At 40.9% G+C, this 13,405-nt stretch overlaps 1 protein-coding gene across 4 annotated transcripts in view; it reads left to right on the top strand.

Annotated features, from left to right (window-relative positions):
* The window catches only part of agap1 (ArfGAP with GTPase domain, ankyrin repeat and PH domain 1), a 788,284-nt gene that overhangs the window by 567,667 nt on the left and 207,212 nt on the right, over nt 1-13,405 (top strand). For all 4 annotated transcript variants that reach the window (XM_060827602.1, XM_060827601.1, XM_060827600.1 and 1 more), the window contains exon 10: nt 3,520-3,624. In XM_060827602.1, the coding sequence (XP_060683585.1) occupies nt 3,520-3,624 (105 nt within the window). The remainder of the gene's footprint in view (nt 1-3,519; nt 3,625-13,405) is intronic.

Raw genomic sequence — 13,405 nt, 5'->3', positions numbered from 1 at the left:
TAAAATGTTTCCAACATTCTGGTGACACTATTTCATTGCTATTTTCATTTCTTTCTTGTGCCAATTTAACCTTAATCCTATGGATATAGAGTTTGAAGCTCAGCTCCAGGTTAAACAAATCACTTGACATGTAACTTGTTCTGTGTCACATAACAGAATATCATTTCTCTGCCAGTTTTAACCACTGGGGAGTTCAGGCTTTGTTTCAATGCAGGGGTTAGTTATTCCTGTTTCCCGAGTTTTTATTTCATGCAAATTTGCTTTTGACTAAGCAGAGCTGTATTAATCCTACTGTGCCGCATGATTGACCCCGCAACCCCTAGGCAGTATGCCATGTATTGGGGAACTGCTCAGAAGAAAGCTCCCTCAGGAAAAGTAGACAAGATAGCCATCAGATTTCACAGGGCAAGGCATAGCTATATACTTCCTCTGATAAAGCTTATGGGATGGCCTTAATAAAGGAGATCTGGAGGTTGATACTTTTGAAGTGTTCCTGCACTTTGGTGATAAGAATCAGTTTATCTTTTTCCACCATTATCGTGGGTGCTATTGGAGAGCCCATTTCTGTTGGCCTTGTAGAGAGGGGAACATTAACTTCATTCAAAGGTGCTTATTCTGACATAACAAACTTGTTTATGCTTACACTGGTGAAGAGGTTACTGCAGGCGACATCCATCATCTTGAAGAAGTGGCGTGTCGATTTTGTCATTACTTACTGGATGTGCTGCTACTTCTAAAGACTCTTTTAGATGTAGTTAGATTTAATTTGCTGCTGCAGGGCTGCAAAATAATGTGCTATAAGAGCCACACATAGTAATTTTTAAAAAAAAATTCTTGTTTAATGTTTCGCTGTGCCTCTTCGCTGACCACCAGGATACATGGGCTATTTTTAATGGGCTCTGTGATAATAGGGGGAAAAAAAACCAAAGATGCTGAAAATCAGTATTGTTGGCCAGGCCATCATGTATTTCCTACCTCTTGAGACAGTGGTGGTAAACTGCCTTCTTGAACGGTCCATGCAGTCCAAAAGCAGACAATACTGGAAAACCATAACTTGTCAGGTAGCCTACATGGAGAGAGAAGGAGAGCTAATATTTCAGATCTATCTCATTGGAACTGGGGAGAAAAGTTAAAAATTATTATTAAAGACTTTAAGCATGAGAAAGCATGGAAGGTGGCAAGTAAAACAAATGGAAAGGTCTGTGATTGGGTAGAGGGTAGGAAAGATTACACCAAAATGGTTTGTGGTGCAACACCAAAAGGAGTGGTGATGGATCAAATAAAAAAGTAAAAGATGTGTTCAGAGATGGGGTGAATAGCACGATTGATATTGAGAGTGAGGACACATTGAGACAGAAAATATTGAGGCTCAGTGCAGTGCCCCATGGGTGAGCAGGCATCTTGCAATCACTATTCTGTGTTAAGTGTGAAAAATTGGGTGAAATACAGGGATACCGTCTGAGCTGTAGCCCTAAGATGATTCACTGCTTTAAAGAGAGGAGAGAAATTCGTCATCCAAAGCTGGTTTATTGCACATAGAGGTAAAGGATAAAGCTGGGAGCAAAACAGTTCTCCCCTTGGGACCTCAATGTCAGTATTGGTATCAAAAAAAGAAACTGCTACGTGGGGTCATCATTTGGAGAAAGAAGGAGAGTCAATATTTTCAGATTGGCAACCTTTTAACTGAGATGCAGCTTAAACTGGTCACCATTGGTTTCTCTAGAACCCTTAGAGAGTCCAGTCTGGATTTGAACTGAAATATGACAGAGCATCACTATTGAAGCACGACTAAATTAGCTATGTTTCTTGTAAATAACTCCTTTCATGTGTTTTTGCTGAAAGTATTGAAGACTCAATGACAGAACAAGATTTGTAGTGATTGCAGAGGAACATTCTGAAATCACTCCAGAAATAAAATGTCGATTGTCAGAACTTAGACATAACCTGCGCAAACAAGAAAATACTGTGTCAGCTCCACTAATCAAGAGTACTAAATTCTTTGTACTGCCACGTTACAAAGAGCAGCAGGAACTTCCTTAGCCTAAGAATAACTCTACAAATTATTCAGGAAGAAATATTATGGAAATATGGTTTTGAACCCTCTACATTTGCCGTGATCTGACACTCTAATGAGAGTATATGCTCAGATCTCCGCTGCTCCTTCCATTAAGCAGTGCATTGCTTTCTCGTTCTCTCCCATTTATTTATTTTTATGTAAAAATTTATCAAACCTTTGTAGTAACAAGTTTGATAAATATTTTAAAACATTAAAGTGATCGCTTTAAGCCTAGTAAAGACAGCTAACAAAATTGTAAACATACTGCAAGTTATTTTATAGTCTTATATATCACCAAATGAGACATACATAACAGTTGCTGGAGGGAATTTGATACAGCTACAGGCTCATGGACAGAGAGTAAAAACAATTAGGGGAAGTGACTTACATATTGATTTTGTACTGTTGAGGATCAGATGAATGTAGATCCAGTGTGAATCCCAGAATTAATTAGCTTTCTAACCATAGTAAGGTCTCCTATATGTTGGGGACACCCAATGCAGAACATTTGCCTCAGTCTATAAGCACAACCGGAATCTCCTGCCTCCTGTCATTTCGATTTCCCTCCTTATTGCCCCTCTGATCTTTCTGCTGTTGAATTGCTGCTGTGTTCACTGCAAGCTCCAGGAACAGTACCTCATTTCTCAATTGTGCGCTTCATAATCATCAAGATTCAACATCGACTTCAACAGTTTTTGATTGTAACCCATGTCCCCAGTTTGTTTCCTTTCTCTTTGCTGTGTTTTTCTCTCTCTTGTTTTTCTTTTAATTCTTCCTCTTTGTTTCAAACAGCAACTATTCAAGATCCTGTATAACTCCTATTCTTGACTCCTTTAGTTTCTTTACTTAGCCCATTGCCATTCACTTTGGCCTTACACCATGAACCCTTTTGTCATTTAATCTTTCCTGCTTTTCACTCGATTGCAGACCTTTCCCTTTGTTGTTCTTCCCAGCCTGCCCGCATTTCAATTGCTCATTTCTATTCTCTTCCAGTTCCGATGAAAGGTCATGGACCTGAAACATTAACTCTGTTTATCCATCTACAGATACTTCCTGACCTTCTGAATATTTGTTGCAATTCCTCTTTATTTCAATTTTTCCGGAATTTGCGATATTTTGCTTTGATTTTGTTGAAGTTTTTTAAAAAATCTGTATTCATCTGTTCCCCTTCACCATGTGCTAGAGAAGAATTTGCTAACTGTGAACCCAGCTATTGGGTGAGGTGGTGTGGAAAGGATCAGCCACTGGCGTTGCTACTGGGCATTCTTCCGAATGCTGACCAGGTTTCTGGTGGTGAGCAGTTGTACCCAAAGACACATTTGGGCTTTGAACTTCAAGACTTAAAAAACAGAAGTTGATTTGTATAACCACAAAATAGAACCATGGAGACCATTTAGTATAGACTCAGAGTATGCAAACTCGCTTACACACTCCCTTGAAACTATCGTGTTTCTTTCTCATAGGGTATGTTACTCAAGAGAAGTGGGAAGTCACTGAACAAAGAGTGGAAGAAGAAGTATGTAACGCTGTGTGATAATGGAATCTTGACGTATCATCCAAGTTTGCACGTAAGTGTTTGATTACAGCAGGCTCTTCTCGAACTCTGGGCTATTCACCCACACAGTCAAGCAGAAAAAGCCTTTGTTGGGAGAGTTAAATTGGTGGGAAAAGCATCACTTCTGCTCATGTTGTTTGTTACTTTGGCTTTCAAAATCCTAGTGGCTTATAACTTTACTTAAAATTACTCTGCAAACCTTGAAAACTACATATCTGTTTAGATCAAAACAGATTATGTAACCCAACTGGTTTGAAGCATAGGAAGATAGAACAGAATTCCTCCCCCCACTCCCGCTGGTCCTCACCTTCCACCCCACCAATTCCCAGATACTATGCATCATCCTCCGCCATTTTCACCACCAACTGTCAGACCCCACTGCCAGAGATATATTTCGCACCCCACCCTTATTAGTGTTCCACAGAGACCATTCCCTCTGCTACTCTCTCGTTAGGTCCACGCCCCCTCCCCCCACCAACCCATTCTCCACTCTCGGCGCCTTTCCTTGCTGCCACAAGAGGTTTAAAACCTGCGCCCACACCTCCCCCTCACCTCTGTCCAAGGCTCCAAAGGATCCTTCCACATCTGCCAGAGATTCTCCTGCATACCTGAACACCCCATCTACTTTGGGAAAGTGAGGTCTGAAGATGCTGGAGATCAGAGTCGAGAGTGTGTTGCTGGAAAAGCACAGCAGGTCAGGCCGGAGTCCTTCAGTCGATTCTCCTGTTCCTTGAATGCTGCCTGACCTACTGTGCATTTCCAGCAACATACTCTCGAACCTCATCTACTGTGCCTGTTGCTCTCAATGTGGTCTCCTCTACATTGGGGAGACATGACATCAACTGAGACGCATGCACCAAACAACCCCACTGCCCTGTTGTTGACCACTTCAAATCCCCCTTCCACTCTGCCATGGACATGCAAGTCCTAGGCCTCTTCCACTTTCAAATCCTGGCCACCTGATGCATGAAAGAAGAACACCTCACCTTCTGCCTTGGGACATTGCAACTGCATGCCATCAGTGCGATTTCACTAGTTTCCTCATTTCCCTTCCCCCACCTCATCCTAGATCCAACCCTCCAACTCTGCTCTGCCCTCTTGAATTGTCCTATCCGCTCCACCTTCTGCTCTGACCTATCACCGTCACTCCCCTCCCTCCCCCCCCAATTTATCTCTCAGCCCCTTCCCTCCTCGCTTCCCATTCCTGATTAAGGGCTTATGCCCGAAATGTCGATTCTCCTGCTCCTTGGATGGTGCCTGACCTGCTGCGCTTTTCCAGCAACACATTTTTCAGCTCTGATGTCCAGCAGTCCTCACTTTCTCCTTATACCTGAAACATCAACTCTCCTGTTCCTTGGATGCTGCCTGACCTGATGTGCTTTTCCAGCGCCATACTTTTTGACCCCAACTGGTTTGAAGTCCATTCAAACTTAATCTTACCCTATCAACATATCCTTCCACGTCTCCTCAAATGCTATTCAGCTGGTCTCCTTGCTGTGATGTTGAGTTCTGCATTCTCAGTGTTCTCTGAGTGAAGAAGTTTGCCCTGCATTTATTAATGTCACCTTCCCAAACTGCAGACCACAATTCCCCCAATCAGTTTGTGAGATGAGTGTGTGTGAACGTCATCTCCATGTGAACAATGGCTGGCATGTAGCTCACATTTGGAGTATGATGGGTGTGGCCTGATGGACAGCTCACTGTTGCAGAAGAATACATGTAAATATAAGTGTTCTTATTTAAATAAAATCCTTCAGTTTAAACAATTTTCACCACACTGGACCTCTCCTCCCTTCCCTCCACCCAGTCAGTAGGTAAAACTACAAACTGAAGGAATTGGCATAAAAGAGGAGGGACAAATTTTGCTTGTGCTATTAGGAAGGTGACATGGAAGTGGTGTGGGAACTAGGGGAGTATACTCAACAGAACTACCAACATGCACAGAACGCTGGGGAGACAGATGGTACTACAGTAGAGAATAGTATGCTATTAGCTGGGAAAGATTGATAAAGTTTAAATCAAGGTTCTGTGCATTTATGTGAATGCATGTGAATAAGGCTAATGAGTTACAAGTGCCAATAACCATGGGGAAATATGATATGGCTGGGTCAGAGACCTGAGTCACAGAAAGTCAGGACTAATTATTAAATATTCCAGGATACAAGGTATTCAGGCAAGATGGGAAAGAAACAAAAGTGCAAGGACTGGTGGTATTAATAAAAGAAAATTGCAGTCTTGGAGAAAGAGGATGACCCAAATGGGTTGAGGACAGAATGTCTTTGACTAGAGCTAAGGAACAAAAGAAAAAGATGCAATTGTTAGGTGTCATCTATCGGCTACTGACTAATAAGGATGGTGTAGAGGAACAGAGGTGTAAGGAAATTACAAAGAAATGCGTCAGTTGTCGAGTATTTGTAATGGAATAATAGTAGTATAAAAGACAGAGAGGACAAAAGTTCCTGAAGTGTTTTTGATAGAACTTTCTCCATGAGAATGTTTCCAGTTCAAGAAAAAAGAAGCACTATTAGTTCTGGTTCTTGTGAATAAGGTGATCCAAAGCAAATCAGGTGTCAAGAGGAGAACATGTAGCTGACAATATCAAGTGGGTCATAAGATTTAGACTGGCTATGGAGAAAAACAAGGAACAATTTAGAGTAAGAATATTTAAATGGGACAAAGCCAACTTAAGTCGGGTCAGATAAACTGGAATTACATCTTGTTGGAAAGGACTGTAACTGAACAGTGGGCTGCCTTGAAAGAGTTCACAAGGATGTTGCCATGATTGGAGGATTTGAGCTACTGGGAGAGGCTGAATAGGCTAGAGCGGTTTACCTGGAGCATTGGAGTCTGAGAGGTGACCTTATAGAGGTTTATAAAATCATGAGGGACATGGATAAGATAAATAGAAAATGTCTTTTCCCTGGGATAGGGGAGTCCAGAATGAGAGAACATAGGTTTAGGGTGAGAGGGGAAAGATTTTAAAGGGACCTAATGGACAACTTTTTCACACAGCGGGTGGTACGTATATGGAATGAGCTGCTAGAGGAAGTGGTGGAGGCTGGTACAATTGCAATACTTAAAAGGCATCTGGACGAGTATATGATAGGAAGGATTTAGAAGGATATAAGCCAAGTGCTGGCAAATGGGACTAGATTAGGTGAGGATATCTGGTGGACATGGACGAGTTGGACCGAAGTGTCTGTTTCCGTGCTGTGTATCTCTATGACTAGAAGAGAAGAAATATTTTAAGCACAATTAAGGTCTAGTCCCAGAAAGTGGAAAGTTATGGCAAATAAATCCTGGAATTTCAAAGGAGATAGAGTTTAAGATAAGAAAGGAAACCAAACTTGTAACAGGTGTCATGTGGATAATGCAACTGTGAATGAGGCTGAATACAGAAGGGTCATAGGGGAATTGAAAAGCAAATAAGAAGCAAAGAGAGAAAATGAGGAGAGACTGGCAGCTGATTTACAAGGGAACAAGGAAGTCTTCCACAGTGATTTAAATTGTAAAAAGGAGGAGTACGGTTAATTAGGGCCCAAAAGGGGATTTATACATGGAAGTCGAGGACATGGCTAGGGTGTTTAATACTTTGTTTTCTTCTTTGGTGAGGATATAGACAATGTGCAGGTCTTTGTGAAAAAGAAGGTAGTTTACACTCTGCCTGAAAGTGTAGTGGAGGCAAATCAATCAATGCATTCAAGAAGGATTTCAGTTAATAACCAGAAAGGAAGAATATCCTTCTGTGGAGAAGGTTCACGTGTGGCACTAGAGATCATTTCTTCAGCGACCGGTCAGACAGCTGAATAGCTGAGCCTGGCATTTCACCAATTCTCCTCATACCTCCTAGATATCTCCCTGAGGCTTCTAAATCCTGCCTCCAAATGTGCTATATTAGTCAGCAATTGATCAGGTTTAATGGTGGTGCCACATGACTAAAAGGTCAAATCATAGAAAGGGATACAGGACAGGAGAAGGCCATTCAGCTTATCTCTGAAGAAAAAATCCTTAGTGTCACATTCAAACATTCTCCACAAAAGGATATTCTTCCTTCCTGGATATTAATTGAAATCCCTTTTGAATGCATTAGTTGAATCTCGTTGACTTATTGAACAAACCATGTGATATTGAGCCCATGTATTTTTACATTATTTGAGTTAAGTCTATTGATCTCTCTTATCTGGTTTATTTTGTGATCAAACCTGGAACTGCTTTGTTTACTCTGGATTGTGTATGTGTCCCCTAAACCTTTGTGATTAGAGGAAGGAATTAGTCTATTTATGCATGTAGCATCGATATGAATTGAATGTTTTTGACTTAGCATCTCAAACACATATTCACTTTTATATTGCTAGGAAAGGGATGCAATATGCTATAAGACTTTTCAGCTTGCAATCATCTGGACAGATGCAAGAATCCCACATTTCAAAGGGAGCATCAGTTTATATTTCATGAGAGGCAGGCTAGCAAACCAGCTCTGGTTGGTCATGCAGGGGACTGGTCCATATCTACAAATACATGTTGTGTCTAGTAAGCATGAGCCATGTTGCAAGCTCAACAGACAAACTCAAATTGGTAAACAAAAGAAAACAAAGAACAGTGGATGCTGGAAATCAGAAACATAAACAGAAATTGCTGGATAAACTCAGATCTGGTAGCAACTGTGGTGAGAAAGCAGAGTTAACGATTCAAGGCCAGTGACTCCTCAGAGTAGGAAACTTAAATTGGTTGTTTGTGTTATTCTTAACACATTAGGGATTGTTTATAAGTGCTTTTCAGTTGTGAAATCCCATTGTTCTGAGTTTTGCAAACACAGGTTGGTTGAGACTAGTCAGACAACAGTGGAAGAGAGATGCTACTTGATATGATCCACCATCTACTTTGGAAGCTGGGATTTTGAACAAATTGGAACAATTATTTCTATCTGTACATGTATTTGTGACTCTAACTGTATAATTCTGATATGAAGTATAGTGTGCACGACTAGTCTGTATGTGCACCAATGGGACTATGCCCATGTGACTGTGTGTACCTACAGACAACTTCGCACATGTGACTGTTTTTATGGATGGATAGATAATATGTGAGCTTTGCAGTGTTGACTGTTTTTGGTGTAATTTAATAATTGTCCCTGTTGTGCTATCTCTGCATTTTTAATCATTACAATTAAAAATTGCAATAACTAGTGACACCATTGAGCTTCTTTCTTCCTTTGCAGCCATTTGTGCTACTGGCTGCTTACACTAATGTTTGAGTTTCTTGTTTTATGGAAATGAACCATGGTTAAAGTAAAGCTGGGGTGGTGTGATTGTCAAAATAATGACTCCATCTGGAGCAATTTCTAAATTTAAAAATTGTACAATTCCTCATGTGAACAATTTAAAGCACTGAATTGTGTCCTGTGCATTGGTACTGTTTACAATGGCCAGGAACAGAACTGGGCATCATCTTTGTACGTGGTATACGCAGAGTTTGATTTTGTCAGTGGAAGTAAGAAATAGAACCAATCGTGAAAATTTTCAATTACTCAAAAAATAAACATTTAGCTTCACAGTTCATGTCTTTGTGTCCCTTTATGCTTAACATTTAAAAGAAAACAACTGATTTTAAGAGTAAAATTCCTTTTCGGTAGAGGACGTGAGTCCTTCCTGATCTGTGTGTTGTTTTATCTTGTGGCTAGTGAAGGCCTCACATACCCTGGGAGAAGTTGGTACTCTGTTACATAATGGGGAGGAATGGTTCTGTGGGCTTTGGTTAAAGATCCATAAAATAATTGTTAGTTTGTTGAAATAAATGTGACTGCATTTAAAGGTTTAAGCTGTTCCTTTTCAGTAGATGTCGTGGTCACTGATTTTTTTTTGTTGAACTGTATAGCCTACTCCAATCTTCTCAAAACTTGCTAGCCTACTCAAAAGAGAGACCTATGGATTTTGCAGACCATACTTCGTTCAGGTGATTGATTCAGTTTAAAGCTAAGGGTCATTTAGGTGATGGATCAGTTGGGCTGATGGTTTTGTTCAAAGGGCAGGTTTGTTCAGGTAACAGGTTCATTCAGATGACATGATCTAATCAGGAGTGCTATGAACATGAAAACTGTCAATAAGTAAAACAATACAAGCAAGCTGTGTGATTTTGAATTTGATTGCTTTTATTTTGGGCACTGCTGTTTACATTATATGCCTGTCAGATTGAAGTATTGTCTATCAAAAACAATCTGGCTGCACAGTATTGGCTATTTCCCTGCTGCAACTTTAGGCAAAATGTAGCTGATTGTTACATTAGGTTAAGCTGTGAATTAAATGAACCATGTCTTATTTGGGTGCAACTAGCTTCGAAGCTATCTGCCCTCAAGGCCAGTTTATAGCATTTTATGCCTTTAAAATTAGCGCTGCTTCACATTAGCTGCAGGCTTTGTGTATTATGCCTTTGAACTCCAGAAGCAACGGGAACCTGGACAGCTTTTCACAGGTCGGCAGCTTGTTTTGCATCTTTTCCAGACACTGTTTGCCTTGATTATAACTGAAAAAAGCTTTAAAGTTTTTTTGGGAAATTGGTCCCAATCACTGTCCAAACCAGCTGTTGTTTTACTTGTAGTAGTTGTTATATCTTTGAAGTTTCTTTTCAGTAGATATTCATTCCCTTCTGGCTGCAATAATTCATGGTGGCATTGTTTACTGAAGTATTTTTATGTGAGGTATTATGCAGTATGGTGCATTGCTGTACACACTTTGACCCTACTTGTACATGTTGCTTTGCAATTTGTTCAGTCTACAGAATTTTCTTTGGAATTAACAATCTACTTTAACGATAACCAATCCCCACTTTTGGTAGCTATCTCTACAGCCTGAAACAGTCAATTGTCCTTGTGTCTCATTCTGTAATGACTGTGCATCTCACCCTCACCCTCTTGAATATAACTTCTCTTTGCAAACATGACACTTACGACATGGCTTTGAAAAGCCTCTTTTAGGGGGCGGGGGGGGCGTGCGGGGTGGCTCTTTTAATCGAAAAAAGATAAGACCACTTATAGATATGGTTAGTTTGCCTTTTCTTAAGCCAGTTCTCTTTTCTTTGTAAAAGAAAGAAAGGTATGTGCTTCTGTAGGATGTCCCCAAGCACTTCACAACCCATGAAATACTACTTGAGGTGTTGTAATGTCCAAACCATGGGGATCAATTTATGCACAGGAAGTTCCTACCAACAGCAATGTGACCATAGAGATGATCTATGTTTTATTGATGTTATTTCATGGATAAATGTTAATCAGAAGTCTGTAGAGAACTCACCTGCTCTTTTTTATAAAAAAGCCATGGTTCTTTTATGCTCACTTGAGAGGATGAGTGTAGCTTAGCTTAATGTCTCAATGGAAAGATGATGCTTCCATTAGCACAGTACTCCCTCGATTAGGGCTTCCCAAAGTGGAGGTTGTGACTTAAGTGGGTTTGTGAGCTGAAATGTTGGAGTCACAGGTTCCAAGGCAGCAATGGTCACCACAATGCTCCACCCCCACCAATCCATCCACACTCACCCTCCAGCCAGAACTCGTCTTCTCCGCTAATTCTATCTCTTTTTCTTCCTCTTGGCTTTTCTTTCTTTGATTACTGACCTCCGGGAGTGAGCAACAATTCCTGGCCTCTGGTGACAGCCCCTGTTTCTGGGGGCCTAGTGCAGCAGCTTTGCATAATCATCTTCTAGAGTAATGTGGCATCCACCTGGTCTCCCACAGCAGCCTCCCATCCTGGCATGTTGAGCTCCTGGTCTCCCAGCATGGCATGACAATCTCCCAGCCTGGCAGAGCGGCCTCCCCTCAGTGTGGCATGGTGACCTCCCAGCCTGGTGCAGTGACCTCATGGCATGTTGCCAGCACAGTGTGAAGCCAGGGCCCAGTGCAGACTGGAAGGTACATCCCAGAGTGATCTGCTGTAATGAACTTTTATTCTTTTAAAGAATTTTATTTCTTTATTATCTAAAGCCTTATAACTAAAGGAGCTGTGCCTAGATACTTCTGCATCAAAGTCGGTGCTGTAATTGGCAATGGATAAACTTTTCACTATATTCATTGAGTATATGTGACAATAAAGGCTTTTCTATTCTACTCTGCTCTCAAGTGTTTTTTTCCCAAAGAAGGGGTTGTTTGAAAAGCTTCAAAATGGGGTCACAGTAGAGTAAGGTTTGGAACTCAGAGTCCTAGAATATATTCTCAAGTCTCTGAAGTGAGTCCTAAACCCATCACCTTGTGATTCAGAGAGAAGCAAATGACTCACTGAACAATGTCTGAAATCATTGTAGCATGGCCATCTCTCTTTACCTCTATTTTCACTTCCCAGCAAACTGTGATGCAGAAGTACACCCCCAATTACAATTGAACTCTGATTGCTGTTATCAATACAAGCTGTACCACGGTTAAACACATATGACCCTGAACTCTATACTGCTTGGGAGGAAGTTCCAATGGGGTACAGAACAGGCAATAGTGGGTTGATCATCCCTTCCGGAAACCTTGTCATCACATTTAGTTGAGGTATATCACACCAGGAATATACTGACTGTCATCAGTCCATTCCCTGTCCTTGCTATACTTGGATTCTATCCAATCAATATCAACTCTGGCCACTGTCACAGCCACACCTATAAACTACTATGATCACTGCCACATCATCACTTTACACAAGGTCTGATTAGACACGGCAACATCTGTACACAGCCGGAATTACTATCACATCAACACTGAAACAACTGCAACCTCACTATTACACAGCTTTGAATCACTGCTGCATTGATGCCTGTACACAGCTGGAACCACTGTCACACCAGTGCCTTTAAGTGGCTGAAATTACCAATACCTGTACACAACTGAATGCAGGTGTTATTTCTGACACCTCCAATGTATATATATGACCACAGGCAAGCTGATGAAGCACTGTGCTATTTCCCACCTTCAGTCACAGCCAAGTGTGCACCGACACAGATATACCTGCACAGCACGTGTTCATTGGTGCCGAACAGTAACTGCAGCCACGTAGTCCCACTGCAGATTTTGACCCAAGAGTCCTCAATCCAGAAAGCTCCCCACTAATTGAATTATACATTCTAATAATGTTGAAACAGCACTCAGTTTCTCAGTGAGACCAGTAATAAGAACCACTTTGGAAATTATGTTAAATTATAACTATCCTACCATGATTCCAAACGCTTGAACATCCCACATTTGCGAGTGTTATTAGTTGGAAGTGGAGAGGTAAAATAAACAAGGGAGCAACTGATTGCTACCAGGAGTTCTCATTTTTTTAAAATGTAGTTTTTTTTTGAAAGCCGAATAAAACAGCACAAAAGAAGGGCATTTTACCCAATGTAGTGGTTCTGATCCTTTGGAAGAGTTATGCAGTCAGTCCCACTTGTCTGTTCTTTGTGTACACTGTTCACAACAATGTACCTTCAAGTATTTAACTTCAAAAAGTTAAGTAACACTAACTTCATGAATGACATAATGCTGTGCACAGCTCAAACTGAGCTGCTGTGAAGATAAAATGCACAAATGTGTCAGCAATGTTAAGTCACCTCTAGTATTTGCTGCTTATATGAGAATGAGAGAGCCAACTGTCCTGGCTTCCCAATTAGTGCATTCCTTAATTTGAGTTGTTTAATTGTTAATGACACCCGAAGGTCCACACAATTAGATTGTTAAGTATAATTTCAGTTACCAGACAATTAAGGAAGCTGGTGGGGGAGATAAAAATATTATTGATGAAGATTTTCTGTTACATTAGGGAAATCACCAACCAAGATCACAGGGA

The sequence above is a fragment of the Hemiscyllium ocellatum genome, chromosome 7 (genome assembly GCF_020745735.1).
Source record: "Hemiscyllium ocellatum isolate sHemOce1 chromosome 7, sHemOce1.pat.X.cur, whole genome shotgun sequence".
NCBI classification, from domain to species: Eukaryota; Metazoa; Chordata; class Chondrichthyes; order Orectolobiformes; family Hemiscylliidae; genus Hemiscyllium; species Hemiscyllium ocellatum.
Note: the sequence above shows the minus strand (reverse complement) of the source record. Positions and strands in the feature narration are given on the sequence as shown.